The following is a 15,115-nucleotide window of genomic DNA, read 5'->3' as shown; positions in this document are numbered from 1 at the left end:
TTTAAAAAATATTATTATCATTATTATTTTATTGACATTATTCTTATTATTTAAAAATGGAATAGGCAATTATATCTGATTTCTTGAGTAGAAATTTATATTCTGTCTGGATCCAGTACAGAACTTTGACTTACATTACTTATCCAATCATCATTCACTTGATTTGTGTTTTAATTAATAGCATTCATTAAAACTCATTTCTTTATTCAAAGGAAACAAGACCTTGATAGATTTATCAAAATGAATCCTGAAGCAAATAAAAATATTAAGAGGTAAGACATTTAAAGCTTTCCCCCTTCCCTTTGGCATTCATAAGCACATTGGAACCCTGAGCGTTTGTATTCAAGAGAGTAAATTGAAATTCAAACCAAGTTCTCTTTTCCCCCAAACATATCATATTAAGCAGTTTTATACAAATGATGCTTAGAAGTGATCTTTTGCATTTTTATTTTTTGAGTGATGTTTACTATCAGGTAGATTTTGAGAAATTAAATCAGAATTTCAGTTTCTCTACTGAGTTAAATGATTTCGTGTGTGTGTGTGTGTGTGTGTGTGTAAGTAGTGTGTATTTGTATAAATGTATTTCTGTATATATAAATAGTGTGTATGCATAAGGGTTTGGGTATAAAAGTATGTACATGTTCTGATCAGGGTTTTCCAGAGAAACTGAAACAATATGATATGTATATATATAAGGAGAAAAAGATATATTCTAAGGAATTGTCTCATGATCTTATAGAAACTGAGAAGTCCCAAGATTTGTAGTTTACAAGCTGGACACCTAGGAGAGCCAGTAATAAAGTTTCTATTCAAATCCAAATGCCTAAGGATCGGAAGAGGTAGTTTAAGACGGAGATGTCTTAAGTCAAGCAGTCAGTCAGGCAAACTCCCTTCTGACTTAGTCTTTTTGCTCTTTCCCATCCTCAACTGATTGGTTGTGGCCCACTATGTTCCGGAGGACCATCTGCTTTACTCTGTCTATACATTTAAATGTTAATCTCACCCCAAACACCCTCCCAGACATACCCAGAATAATGTTTGACCAAATGTAGGCACTCTGTAGCCCAGTCAAGTTAACCTATGAAATTGCCATCAAAATGTATATATATTTGTGTATATATATATATATATATACTGTGTATGTGGATGTATACACAGTATAAATATATATAAGCGTATGTATGTGGATGTGTAAGTAGTGTGTGTGGATATATGTGGATGTGTTCATGTGTGAATGATGTGTGCATGTCTAGTATATTTGTGTGTAACATATGTATGTCTACATGGTATATATTTAAAGATGAAGAGCTTAACAGAGTGTACTTCATTAAAAGAGTTCCACTACCCGTGAACTGTCAAGTAAATCTGGAAAGCTTATGTACTCCGGCTTTTTATTTTTTAAAAAGCAGATGGAATATATTTCAAACTGAGCTTGTTGGTACGTGGCTGAAAACAGTACACCAAATAATTCCATGTGGTTTCCTGTGAACTTCGTTCCATTCAGTTAACTACATACATGATATTATTAGTTGATTCTAAAATGTGTCACTTATGCCTGCAGGCCCAGTCAGCAGAGCAGGGGCTCAGCTAGCTGAAAAGCTGGCGTGCACACTGTCAGGCTGTCCTGTTCTAGCAGCATGACATGGTTGAAGGCCCAGCAATCCAGCAAGTTAGACATTCATATATGCCCCAATAGACTGAGAAGAAAGCATTGATTTCCTTGGCTACCTGGGTGGTCTGGGATGGTAACTGGAGCAGGGAGTCTAAATTCTGGGTTCAAATTTTGGCTTGGTCACTTGCTAGCTGTGTCCTCATGCTTCAGTTGACTCATCCACAAAATAGAGATCATCACACTGTCATGCCTGGCACAGAATAACTACAAGTAATTGTTAGCAAGAATGAAGATTTAGATGAATTATGTTCTGTTAATGATTTAGATACTGTTCAAATATTTAATTTACTTTGATTCTCCAGGAAAAATCCTTATTTTTTTTCTTATTTTCTTAATTTTTATTTATGAGTAGTTTAAATCATCTAATTGTTTTTCATACATTGGGGTGTGTGTGTGTGCATGTCTTATATGTGTCCCTGTGTATACATGAAAATAAATGTTTTGTGTGTGTGTACTTGTGTTTGCGTGAGTGTGTGTATATATATAGGTGTGCCTTTGTGTGCATCAGTGCACATGCATATGGGTGTGTGCATGTCTTCACAAATGTCCTGTATGTGGTTGCATGAAAGTGCTCACATGCTTGCATGTACATGGCTACACATATATCTGTATGCTTTTATGTGTATATGAGTTTACATGTACATGGATGTCTATGTGGTCTATGTGTGTGCATCCATGTCCATGTGTTTTGGAGTATGCACAGTGTGTGTGCGTGTGTGTGTGTGTGCATGCGCCTTGTGAGAACTTTCAGGGATGGTAGTTGTCTTCTTCTTTCACTATAGATAATTAAGTCCTGTCAATCTTTTAAAACAAAACTAAATCATGCTCCCTCTCTTATTAAAAAATTACAGGGCTTTTCCATTTCAGGTAGAATAAAATTCTAACCCTCAGTAATGGTTGCGTACTTGTTCCATACAGTATGGCCAAATTAATCTTTTTTTCTATTCCTGATTTCATTCCTGCTTTATGAGTTCTCTATATGCTTTTTGCATTTTGGGACTACTTTACCCCCAACTTGTCATTTCTGACCATTGACTATAATTGTCGCCACCCCTTCCTCCAATCGCAGCACCATAGGCACCAGGCACTCCTTCTTCTTTTCTTCAGAGTAAATATTGTTATCTGGAATTGTTACATTTGTTTGTATGTTTGAGTGGATGCTCCCTGCCTCTAACCAAGTTAGAATGGAAGCCTCATGAGGGCTAAGCCTAAGTCTGTATTATTCATAGGTTTCCATAACTATTTGTGGATTGAAAGAATGATCGAATATAAGGGTATATGCATTATGAGGCATTGATTCATAGTTTAGCTCAAAATATTATTTTAAATGACTACATTAATTAGCACACTCTGCTTTATTGATTTTATTTACTTTGAGATTTAAATAATCTTCCACTTATATGTGCTTTATTTAATATGTGTAAAGAGATCAAGTTCTTGACAATATAATCAAAGTAAACACCAGAATCAACACAAACATTACAAGGGAGGGGTTACAATGCTTATTGTGTGTTATTATTTTTTTTTAAGTATTCAAATCTGGAAATAGAATTCTGGGAATTTTTTTTCTCAGACTCTGGCATTCAAATCTCATGTACTTCATGTAGGCAAAAATTAACAGGAGGTAAAAAACATCAACAAGGGGTAGTCTCGGACAGAATAGTTGCTTCTGTTGGGTTAATTGTTTCATTTTGCATAGAAAATGTCTGCATTTTTTTTCTTGCTGCTTTTAGCCTGAGTATATACAGTCTCAGATATCTGAATATAAGTCAAAACTTGGGTCAACATCTGATTGCATCCAAATATCCCTATCTTTGATGTTGTACAGATGCAACCTCCAAGACTTTGTGATACTATCTTAGTAGGACCACAGGGCATGGAAAAACAGGGATTACCTTCTGTGGAGGTTCTTTACCCATGTGGCATCCTCTGTAGATTGGAGGGGCATTTGCTTGTGCTATGTATGAGGAAAACACATAGAAACAATAAGAAAAGTAAACTTCCATTAAGATCATAAACAGAAATATTAAAGGATAACAACAAAATACTGACAGTTTTTAGTGACTACATGGAGTTTTTATTATAGTAAACATAGCTTACATTTCAGAGCTCTATAGATTTTAATCTTCCTACTATTTGTGGCCAACAGAACAAGTCAAAATTTGTAGTTTGAACACATAGTTGTAAGCACCAGATGCAGCTACCAGGTTGTATAACATGGACCTCAACAAATTGGTATATTAATCTTAATCCAGTGTTATGAATAGAAAACCTGCTAATGAATGTCAATTTTACAAAATATAGGTTCTCCAAAGTTGATTTTAAATTCCCACAGCATGTTGGAAGTTGATATTAAGAGGGTGTACTTTCTGGAACGTTCCATGAGATGCATATAGATTATTACAAAGTGTTCAGTGCACCTAGCGAAGGTTAAGAGCATAGCATTAAATTAATCATATTCGAGACAGAGTCCCAGTACAGTGTTTGTGACTGGCCTAAAGCCTCTAAGATTAAAATATTGTCTCATTAAGTCTCAGAGATGTATAAATTCCTACATTCCTCTACATAGATACTTTTAACAATCTTCCATTCTTTGGCATGATCTCAGTGTTCATCCTGTTTCTGAGTTTTAATAAGTGGCTTTATTCATTGGTGTTAATCTTTCATTAATCTCATCATTTTCTTTAATGTTTTAAAGGGGCCAGAGCCTTGACAATCTCATCAAAGTGACTCCTGAAGTAAACAGCAGTAACACAGGGTGAAGATTACGTCTTATCTTTCTTCCATCCCCACTTGCATCAATTTGTGGCACTCATCAGAGAAGCTGTGTGGAAAAAATCTTTGGGTTGGAATCAGAAAGTCTGAAATCCATTACTTCCCAGTGGGATGCCTTTGAGCAAGTCCCTGGAACACCCTGAGCTGAGGCTTCTTTAGTTATAAAATGAGGATCATTTATAACTGTCTGGTCTACCTCTATCACTTGGTTGTTGTAAGGATCAAGCAAAATAATGGATATAAAATCTCTTTAAAGCAAGAAGGCACTGTAAATGGGAATTATTAACAAAATCTAGTTTAGTAACAGCTACAGTGTTAGATGGAATACTTGTGGGGGTCAGGTGAAAGTTTTTGGCAAATCATTTCATAGTTGCTGATTGATTTTTTAAAAACTCAATACTGCCTGAATGTTATGGTTTTATTTTGAGGGTAAATAGGAGTTGAGCCATATGTTGGTGATTTGTATGGACATCAAAATTTGTATCTTTAAAATTAAGAACAAAGACTGGTATTGATTTTTCTCAAAACCTAATAGTAAAATTAATCTTGAGCACATATATCTTCTAAATAAATACTTAACTGATTTAGTTCCATTTTTACTTATCATTTTTGCTTTTTGTTTTTAAGTTCCCAAAATCTTGATAAGCTCATTAAGGTGGTTCCAAGAACAGGAAAAAGTATGCAAGGGTAAGATTTAATATGCCTCTGATTTTTTTGTTTCACACATACTAATGCTTAAAAACATAACTAAATTAATGATTATAGCAGACTGACACTGAACTCAATTAATAGTTCAAGAGAAGTCATGCTGACCTTCATGACCTCATATCTGAAATGTTGAACGTTTTGGCCAACTAATTCTTAATAAAATGGAGACAACCTTCGATTAATTAGATGAACAGTTGGTTTCCAATAATGGACAAGACGCTTATGTTCATTGATTTGTTTATTCTTCTTATACAGAGGATGGCACAGATGTGGGATGGGAGATGGGAGACCATAGATGTGGGTCTAGGTCTTGGTTCTGCCCTCACTAACTGTGCAAAATGAGATTGGCCACTTCCCCTGTTTGGACTTCAGTTTCCTTGTCCTCACAGTAAGGAAACTGGACCAGGTGCTGTGTAGTCACTTCAATGCTAACACAATTACTCAGTGCCAGTATGATGGTTGATATCATGGACAGAGCCAACCGCTCTTGAGTTAGATTACTTTGTTTTCACTTAATCTTTCTGTGTCTCAGTTTTTCCTTTTGAGAAAATGGGATGATAATATTTCCTATATTGAATGATTGATGTGATATCTTGTTCATTACAACCTTCCAAAATATCCTAAATGCAAAATACGATATGGGAAATAAGCTTAAGAGCCATTTAAATTTGAGGTTGTCTGGAAAGAAACAAGAATAAATGTGAGGATTCACTTATATATATCATGTAAATCACTTGAACACTGCCTGGCACATCATGAATTTTCTAAAGCCATTGGTTATTGTTTATTATTTCTATGCAGCAGTAATTAGGTCCAAAAATATATATATTCATAGCACTGGAAATCTCTAATCCTTTGAGATGATCTCTGTATTCATAAATATTATATAACAAAATATTTTTATAACAAAAAATGTTTCTTGGTTTTAATATTTGCAACCACATGATGGAAATCAACCACTGACCTAATCATTTCTTCCACATTTTAAAGGGGCCAAAGTCTTGACAGCCTCATCAAAGTGTCTCCTGAAACAAACAGAATTAACCAAAGGTGAGGTTCATGGAATTCTTCTGTCTCTTTTTTTTCTATTTAACCTTAAAAAAAAAAAAAAGTAATTTACTGTTCTACCATTGAGGCAACCAGTGATGGGACTCAGAATCAACATTTTTGTGTCATAAACCTAGTGTTCGAGTCCTTGCTCAGGCCTCCCGGACTGTGGGCTTCAATGGAGGATAAAGAATTTCTTAAAATATCTCTTATCAGTATGCGATTTGTGTTCCATGCTTGGGATTTCAACATCATTCTATTTCAGCATAATAGTTCAACATAATAATTTACATGAAAGTACATGTACCTGATAAACTTAGTTTACAAGTTAATTCTAAAGATTCCTTAAGTGATACAAACCTTTCTGGCCTTTTTACTCTTCAGGATGTATGACATAGTGTCCAATAGTAATGCATATCCAATTAGGCTACTTGTTTAGGCCTTTGGGGTTAGCGTTGGTATGAAAGCCCATTGTGATAATAGGGAAGTCTCTTTAAAGGTATGATTGCCTGTTTGGGTGCTTAGAATAAAAGTAATTTATGTAATCCAAAAGTCTTCTTGTTCTGATTTAGCCTTGCATGAAGTGCAGTTCTGAAGTGATTTAATTATTATCCTAGAGTAGCCTCCGTGTTACACATTCACATCATATATATTACCTGCACACTTCGGAATTAGGAAATAACTGTGTTTTAGAAGTCCCAAGTTTTGTTGTTTTGTTTGCTTGTTTTTGTTTTTGTTATTTTTAAAAAATATTTTATTTATTTATTTTTCAGAGAGATCACAAGTAGACAGAGAGGCAGGCGGGGCGGGGGCAGCAGGCTCCCTGCCGAGCAGAGAGCCCGATATGGGGCTCGATCCCAGGACACTGAGATCATGACCTGAGCTGAAGGCAGAGGCTTAACCACTGAGCCACCCAGGCGCCCCTGTTTTTGTTATTTTTTAGAAAGGGAAGCGAGGAGTACATGTAAATGATAAACAATTTTGTATTTTTCTCTTGTTCGTTACAACCTCCCAAAATATCCTAAATGCAAAATATGATATGGAAAATAAGAAACTTAAGAGCAATTTAAATTTGGGGTTGTCTTGAAAGAAACAAGAATAAAACTAAATTAAATTTTCATGTATACATAATGGTATAAGATATGAATTCATAGCCACCTGCTTTTACATTGGGCTAAAAGGAATTCAAGTAATGAAGAAGCCTTTTTTTTTTTTTTAAGATTTTGTTTATTTATTTGTCAGAGAGAGAGAGAGAGAGAGAGAGCACAAGCAGGGGGAGCAGCAGGCAGTGGGAGAAGCAGACTCCCCACTGAGCAAGGAGCCCAGTGCAGGATTCAACGCCAGGACTGTGGGATCAAGATCTAAGCTGAAGGCAGATGCTTAACCAACTGAGCCACCGAGACACCCCTGATGAAGTTTTAAGTTAGCAGTAATTTCTCTTAATGTAATATTAAAGTTGAAAAGAATGTATAGATAATTATTGATTTTGAATTATTTTACCAGCTGTTGCAACTTGCATCATTTTTTTAGGATCCAAACACATTACCTCAGCAAACAGAAGGTAGATATATTAAGATTATAAAAGACTCCTGAGCAAGTCTCCAATCTCTGCCAAAAAATAAGATCAATCATATGGCTAAGGGCATTCTGAAAGGGGACATGAAAAAAATGAGAACAAATTGATTTGTTGATGTGTAGTGATGCTGGATGGACTCTTCTTTTTTCATTGTTTCAATTTATTTCATTACAATATTAAAATGAATGCTATATAATCACTACTTAAGAAATCCACTTTGACACAATCATAGCATTACCGTAAATTTATAGTTAATAAATCATTCGTTCATAAAACTGAGTAAACCAAAGAATATTGACTTTCTCCTCTCCACAAACCCAAGGATTCGTTTTTAAATGACTCAAGAAAATTGGTGACATAGCATTCTTATACTTGACCATGATATTTTCGCATGACATTGACTGTATTTCTGTCTTCTTGAGGAGTTAAAACTCATTGTACTGGGGTCAAAGGTCAAGAAAAGCATGACAGAGTAACTCCAAGGTACCTCTCTCAGGATTACTATGATGACGGTGCAAAACATGGTGCAGATATAAGGAATTACTGTGAGCATAGAGGGAAGATGATAGTGGAAAGGAGTGTGAGGGTTAGGGTCCAGTTGCTATGTTTCCAAACCTGGTTCATCATCTCTTACTTCTTCCTACTTACCCCCAAAGAGCCTTAAATTCCATGAAGCTCAATTTCTTATTTGTAAGGGGAGGATGGTAATATCTACCTCAGTAGGTTTTTTGAGGATTTTTTAAAACTTCGTAAAGTAGAAACTTGGCAAGCATTACTTTTTATCTAGGATCCCATTGTATAATCCACATGTATCAAAAGAAAAAATGTCAGTCATAAAATTTGCAGATTTCTAGCTGAATTTGAACTTTTATTTTGTTTTAGTAGGAAAGAAGGTCTTGACGAACTTATCAATGTAAGCCCCAAAGCTGTCAAAAACATGGCTGGGTAAGAGAAAGATGTTATTTGTTTGTTTGTTTTGGCTTTTTTTTCCTCTTTAAGTACAGTACGAACATAAGTGGTTTATAGTCATTCTGTGCACAAACTGCATATAGGTCTTAAAAAACCATCACAATTTTTATATGTTCCTAGAAATAAATATCTATTTGTTACTAGCAAGAAAGAGCGATAGCTGGAGAAAATAATATGGTAGTGACTTCCCTTCTTTGTCCCTGGAACTGATGAAAATGTATTAATAATAGTTAATGTTTAAAAAGACCTAGAACATTTTATGAGATTCATCATCAGCAATACCGTGCACTTCATTTTTAGGGAGTGTTCTCTGGTAGTCAGCAGAAATTTTATGAGCCGTATTGTTTCTTAGATCATTTGATGCTTCCAGCCAAGTTATGGACCTAAACTTTGTTATTTCTTTAGGTGGTATCTAAAGGTGATAAAACTCATGTTTTCTCTGGTTACATGAGGATTTTTAATGCTGTTTCACACTAAAGGAGTATATAGATAATATACATAATATATAAGATTATATATTATATATGTTATATATAATATATATACATATATACACATGTCACTTAAGAACGTTCTCATGATTTCCCTTATTGAGTTTAGCTGGTACATATAAAATTGCAAAATTTTAGAGACGAAGGAAGGAAGCTGAGAGAACTCCCAGCCCTGTTAGTTTGAATAGTTTTGAAAACTGCTGTTCCAGTCAAATCTATTCCATTTCCAGAAGAGGAAGCAGACTCACAAAGGCTAAGTGATCTGACCAGGATCACAGAGAAAACTGGTGGAAGACTGGTAGTAGTTCTGTGATATGCTAGGCAGAGAATAATTACTGAGCACCTACTGGGTTTGAAGCTTACAACTAGGTATCATTAGTTGCACATTAGGTATAATTATAGGCCATGGACGCCAAAAAGAGAATTCAGTAGACATACTCAATCTTATTAACAGCAGGCAATTATCATAGATTAAAGCTAATTATGTACTGGGGGCACAGAGATGTTACTCCAAGAGAATAATAGGTTGTCAATTTAATATATTACATTTTGGAACACTCATATTCTGCTTGCTGAATATAGAATGCATTATCAGGACATTGCATTTAAAAAGAAAAGGTGACATTGACTAGCTAGTTTAGTAAACATGACAGGCAGTCAACTTCACATTCATAGATTCCTAGGAGTAGATGTTAGGGATGGGTGCATTCTTAGAAATGGTCCAATCTCCTTATTTTAACAGATGAGAATAGTGAGGCCAGGAACAAAAATCTCATAGTCCCCTGTGAGTTCTTCTAACTCCCAGATCAACTCCTGGTCTCGAAATCACAGACACAAACTTTGATCTTAAAATAAATCAAAATTAATTAAGCACCTATGGAAATAGAGACTTATAAAGCTAGGATTGTTGCTCTTGCCATGGGATGCCCCAGAAATGTCCTTTACTTCTCTTCAGAGTCTCTTGAAATATGACTTCATATATGACAATGGCACAAATGTGCAAATGACTGCAAAACTTTACAGCTCTTCAACTACATGGAGGTAATAATGGCTAAATATTCGGATATATCTCTTTACTACATCCTTGAAGCAAAACAAATGAAAGCAGTCACTTGAGTAGGAAGAATGTTACATTTCCTGGATAAACTTTAGATATAAGATTCCTTTGTGTGCAGGGATCCAGGGCCTTAAAAAAAAAATAAGGTCTATACATTTGTTATTTTTAGTTCATTGAGATAAACCACATGATGCTATCAATCAAGGTAATTCAGAACTGACACCAAGATTTTTATGTTGTTAAAAACACTGTGCTGTCTTTTTAGGAGTAGTGGTAAAACATAGCATCTATTTCTATATTTTCTAAGCTAGGATTTCTCAAACTGTAGGTCAAAACCCGTTAAAGGGTCTTGTAATTAATGTAGTAAGTGGCAATCAGCTTTTTTTTCAATTAAATAAATTAATTAAATAGAGGGGAGAATATGAGTGTTCCTATGTAGTAAAGGTGTTATGTAATGAAATCTGTGTTTGCTTCTGTATGTCTGTCTGTCTGAAAAGAGAGTATTGGGCTGCGATGCAAAATGTATTTCTTAATGGGCTTTATTAAACAGTAATTTGAATATCACTGTCCAGGCTGTTAGATAGATCAGATTTTCTGTGCTCAGCAGAACAGTGAAAATGGAAGTTCTCCTGGTCATGTGTGCAGCTTATTCTAATTTTGCTGGTACACGAATATTACATGCAGTTATACTAAGAAATATTGTGATTAATTTATATGTTAAAAGACTGTGGCCTTTGAATACTTTTTCTTCTAATATATGAAATTAACCTCACTTTATTTTATTTTAATTCTAGTGTAGTTAACATACAGTGTTACTTTAGTTAGAGGTATACAATACCCTCACTTCAGAGGTTATTGTCTTTTAGGCACAGAAATTGTATTTTGGATAGCTGTCATATGTTATATGTATATATATGTTATATGTATATAACATATGTCATATGTTATCATAAATACAGAAATTGTATTTTGGATAGCTGTCATATGTTATCATTCCTTTAATAGTATTTGTAGACACCAGTTGATTATCTTTAGTGGAAAATACTATATTGGAGATAATTCAAAACAATAAATTTTCAATTAGCGGCTTTCTGTCTATCATGAAAATCTGAGAAGAAACTGAGTGAAGCCAGGAGCTGGGAAGCACATTCTATGGAAACGTTAGGGCTGAGGGAGGGAAATGCAGAACTTTCCTTAGAACTTTTTGGTGATGAAGCTCTAAATGCCTTCCCTTCAGTTCTTAACTTTGTTTCAATCTTTTTGATGGGTAAAATGTCTCTTATTTTTCTATAAGGCAAAAGGGCTGCTGAGGGGGTGGGAAAGGGGACACAGGCAGGTTGTTGTCCAAGAGGGTACGGAAAAGTCAGTGTTCTCAGTCCTGCAATTTCTTGCCAAGACGGGCTATCTTATTTCCCAGAATAAGTATTAAAAGGGGGTTTAAGGGAACACTTTGAAAAATCATCACTTAAAACAAGGTATTATACTGAGGCAGTGAATGGCAGCAAACTATGTAGGGAGAAATACTGTTCATGACTGAGAAAAGGAACTGTTGGGGCTTACAGTAGGAAGTGGACAGTCTTCAGAGTCTGTAAGTCATTTGGCCATGAACAGCTGTGTTTAATTCAGCTTTTTAGTTATTGTAAAGGAAAAAAAAGTCACCAATTTAATGGATTGCTGGGATTCTCCATGCCAAGCCTTAGGCTAAGTATAATCCCAATTTTAGAGCTTATTAAAAAAATATCTTCAGTTGGTGAATATGATCTTAAAAATAACAAGGAAAAGGACATGAAAATCAGCATGTATCTTCATAATGCTAAACACTGCAGAGTGCAAAGTTGTTAATCACCAGATGTTTGCTGTGAATGCCTGCCAGCGTGCCCCTGTAGATGTGCTCCGGCTATGAAGTATGTAAAGTCAGAGCAGCTTCTCTTCTAATCCAGCATAATTTGTCCCCCTAAATTAGCTAGAAAACTTATTTCAAGGCTGTTCTATGCCAAACCAGTATGTATCATACTAAACGATAAGATAGCTAATCTTTTCTTCTAATTCCAGCCAACTTGAACCTGCATTTTCTCTAACACAAACTTCTTTAAATTTTTTTCCACTTAAAGAAATCAAGATCTTGATAAGCTCATCAGAGTGAATCCTGAAACTCTCACCAACAACCGGAGGTAACAGATCTATATTCATTTTTGTGCGTTGGTCAGGAAGAATGTTTTGTTTTATTGTTATTTCAAACAGATTTGTAACCTGAATGCTCCTGCCGAAAGAACTTTATCATTAACCTGCTCGCCTTTTATTTTTCTATTTAAAGAAACCAGGATCTGGATAACCTCATCAAAGTGAATCTTGCAGTGACCAGAAGCAGTCAGAGGTAATCAGATAAAAGCAGTCATTTCATGTTCTCATCTGTCTGTTGCCCCTGGGTGGAGTGGATTTATAATGTTGCTTTATTGATCTAGCCCAACCAAAAACCTATCCCTAATTTGAACTTTTTTTTTTTCCTCTTTCAAACAGTGAAGGCTTGGACAATCTCATTAAAGTGAAATCTTCATCTCTCAGAAACCCTGAGCGGTAAATGACTTTGCCTAAGTTATCTTGATAGGTCTCAACGTTCTAGTTAGGAATTTTGTTTCCTTCTCTCCCCAAAAAAGAGAGTTTTTCTTTTCTTTTTCTTTAGTGTTCAAGTGAAGACACAACTATAAATCATGTTTCTCCTGTCAGCAGGGAAACATGCTGCATTCTTCTGGAATCAACAATCAAACCACTATTGACTCAGTTCTGACTTTTTATTTGCAGGAAGACAACTTAGTGTTCCTTGTCTGTAGCAAATGGAGTGTTAAATCAGGGGGAAAAGTATTTTGAGGAATTGAACCAAACTGGTGGCTTATATGGATGACTATAGAGCATCAGAAAGGATATTTAGGGTCCTCAAAAATCACAGGTTTGCAGTCTCTGCGGGCTCACAAAATATTACAGCAGATTTTGTCTGTGAACCTCCAGTTTGAGTTCTGCAAATATCTTACAATTTACTATCTTTATGTGACATCTTTCACCTAAAGTCCTTTATTAATAAACAATAAGATAATATAAGCTAATAAGATAATATTAGCTAATGACCCAGAGTAAATTATATTAGAAATTCAAATTCAAATTGTCCGCAATGTTATCATGATAAACACAGAGCTGAGAACTATAGTCTCAATATTCTAAGCTCAAGAGAGCAAGTTAACCTAGGGAAAAGTGCTGCGGACCGGCTGGGAGAAAGAAGACCTTGTAATGCACACTCACTGGCCCAGCTCTTCTATCTCTTAGTTTGTTGTCTACATTCGTGCATGATTTTGCCATTTCTGTTTGTATGTTTTTATCACTGTGCTGCTGGGGTCTTTGGAGTAGGCGTGCATAAAGAGGTTTGAAGAGCCATCCCTACTGAGAGTAGCATTTATCGAGCACCTCTCGTGTGACTGGCAATTTCTATACATTTAATTCTTACAACTACCCAAGAGAAATTTATTCACACACCCTGTTTTATAGAAGAGGAAACTGTAGCTCAAAGACATTAAATGACCTTATTAAGAAAGAAAACACATCCCGGATCTAAACATCTAAACTCATACCTTTCTGATGTCACTCTCTAGAAGAACAAAAAATCTGTGGCCAAAGCAGTTCAGACCCCCTTTTTCTGTCCACCCTTCATATTCCCCACAGTGTCTTCCCTTCTAAGTCCCCACCTCCCACTCTGCAGCCAAAGCTAATTGGAAACGTTTATTCTAGAAAGTTATCATGAAAGTGACAGGGAGGAGAGAAAGTAGTCTCCTAGAGGTTTCCTAATAGCTGAAATGACAGCAGACTTCTGCTGACCCTGCCACTGAGAATTGTATGGAAATATCTTTGTTAAGTAAAACCATTTCTTCATAGTGGTTTTGGTGGGGACAGATTTTTCTTTTCATTAACAACAGTATGAGGAGGTTCCCCACCATGTTGGAAGTGGTTAGGTTTACTAACTGCTTGCAGAATCACTAACAGTGATTACTGTAGCCAACTCTTCCCTCAAATTCCACAAAATGTACTACTGTCTCTGACACACACACACACACACACACACACACACAAACATACACACACACACGCTTTCCCCTTTATCTCACTTTCCCTTCCTTCCCTCCCTCCCTCTGGCAAATGTGCTTTGTTGACAGACAATGGCAACTTTCTCATAAATGTTTCTTTGCCTATTGTTTATTAGAAGACCCTAATTTTATAAAAAGGTAGTTCATATTTCAGCAACTTCTAGAACAATTTCTATAGAAAGAAGACTTTTCCCTATATGGATGAGATTCCTAAGAAAAGGAAATTTTAAAATATTGGCCATCATGTTGCTTTCAGAAGGCAGGTTGATCCATGAATATAACCTAAGCAATGTATCACTGTTCTTTAGGGGTGATACCAGATTTAATGATGACCAGCCAGGTTGTTCAAGAATTAGAGCAGAACAGACGAACAGGAAAGCTGCATATTTGAAAAAAGTGATTTCATTCAATTGGCACAGCCACCTGCAACTATAATGTATCTGTCATACCCACTTGATTTTAGCAGGGCTGGGGGAGGATGGGGTGAGGGGGTGGGAGAGGGGCATTTTAAAGGGTCTCCCAGAGGAATAACAGCCACAGGCACTTTTACATCCAATTCAATGTGACAGGAGCACCGATTATTTAATAATAGAACAGCAGTGAATCAGAGTCCTTTTTATGTGACTTTGCTGACATTTCCAGCTGCTGTATATTTAATTCACAGTTAGAGGCAGAATAAACTTTGGTCATCGA

General features: G+C 35.7%; 1 protein-coding gene across 4 annotated transcripts in view; it reads left to right on the top strand.

Annotated features, from left to right (window-relative positions):
• The window catches only part of SCEL (sciellin), a 105,869-nt gene that overhangs the window by 67,969 nt on the left and 22,785 nt on the right, over positions 1-15,115 (top strand). For all 4 annotated transcript variants that reach the window (XM_080799545.1, XM_080799543.1, XM_080799544.1 and 1 more), the window contains 8 exons: positions 213-272; positions 4,371-4,430; positions 5,075-5,134; positions 6,146-6,205; positions 8,661-8,723; positions 12,407-12,466; positions 12,610-12,669; positions 12,813-12,869. In XM_080799545.1, coding sequence (XP_080655671.1) covers positions 213-272; positions 4,371-4,430; positions 5,075-5,134; positions 6,146-6,205; positions 8,661-8,723; positions 12,407-12,466; positions 12,610-12,669; positions 12,813-12,869 — 480 coding nt within the window. The remainder of the gene's footprint in view (positions 1-212; positions 273-4,370; positions 4,431-5,074; positions 5,135-6,145; positions 6,206-8,660; positions 8,724-12,406; positions 12,467-12,609; positions 12,670-12,812; positions 12,870-15,115) is intronic.

This window comes from Martes martes (assembly GCF_963455335.1).
Source record: "Martes martes genome assembly, chromosome: 3".
In the NCBI taxonomy this organism is placed as follows: domain Eukaryota; kingdom Metazoa; phylum Chordata; class Mammalia; order Carnivora; family Mustelidae; genus Martes; species Martes martes.
The sequence above is the reverse complement of the archived record's forward strand: the minus strand, read 5'-3'. Positions and strand labels throughout refer to the sequence as shown.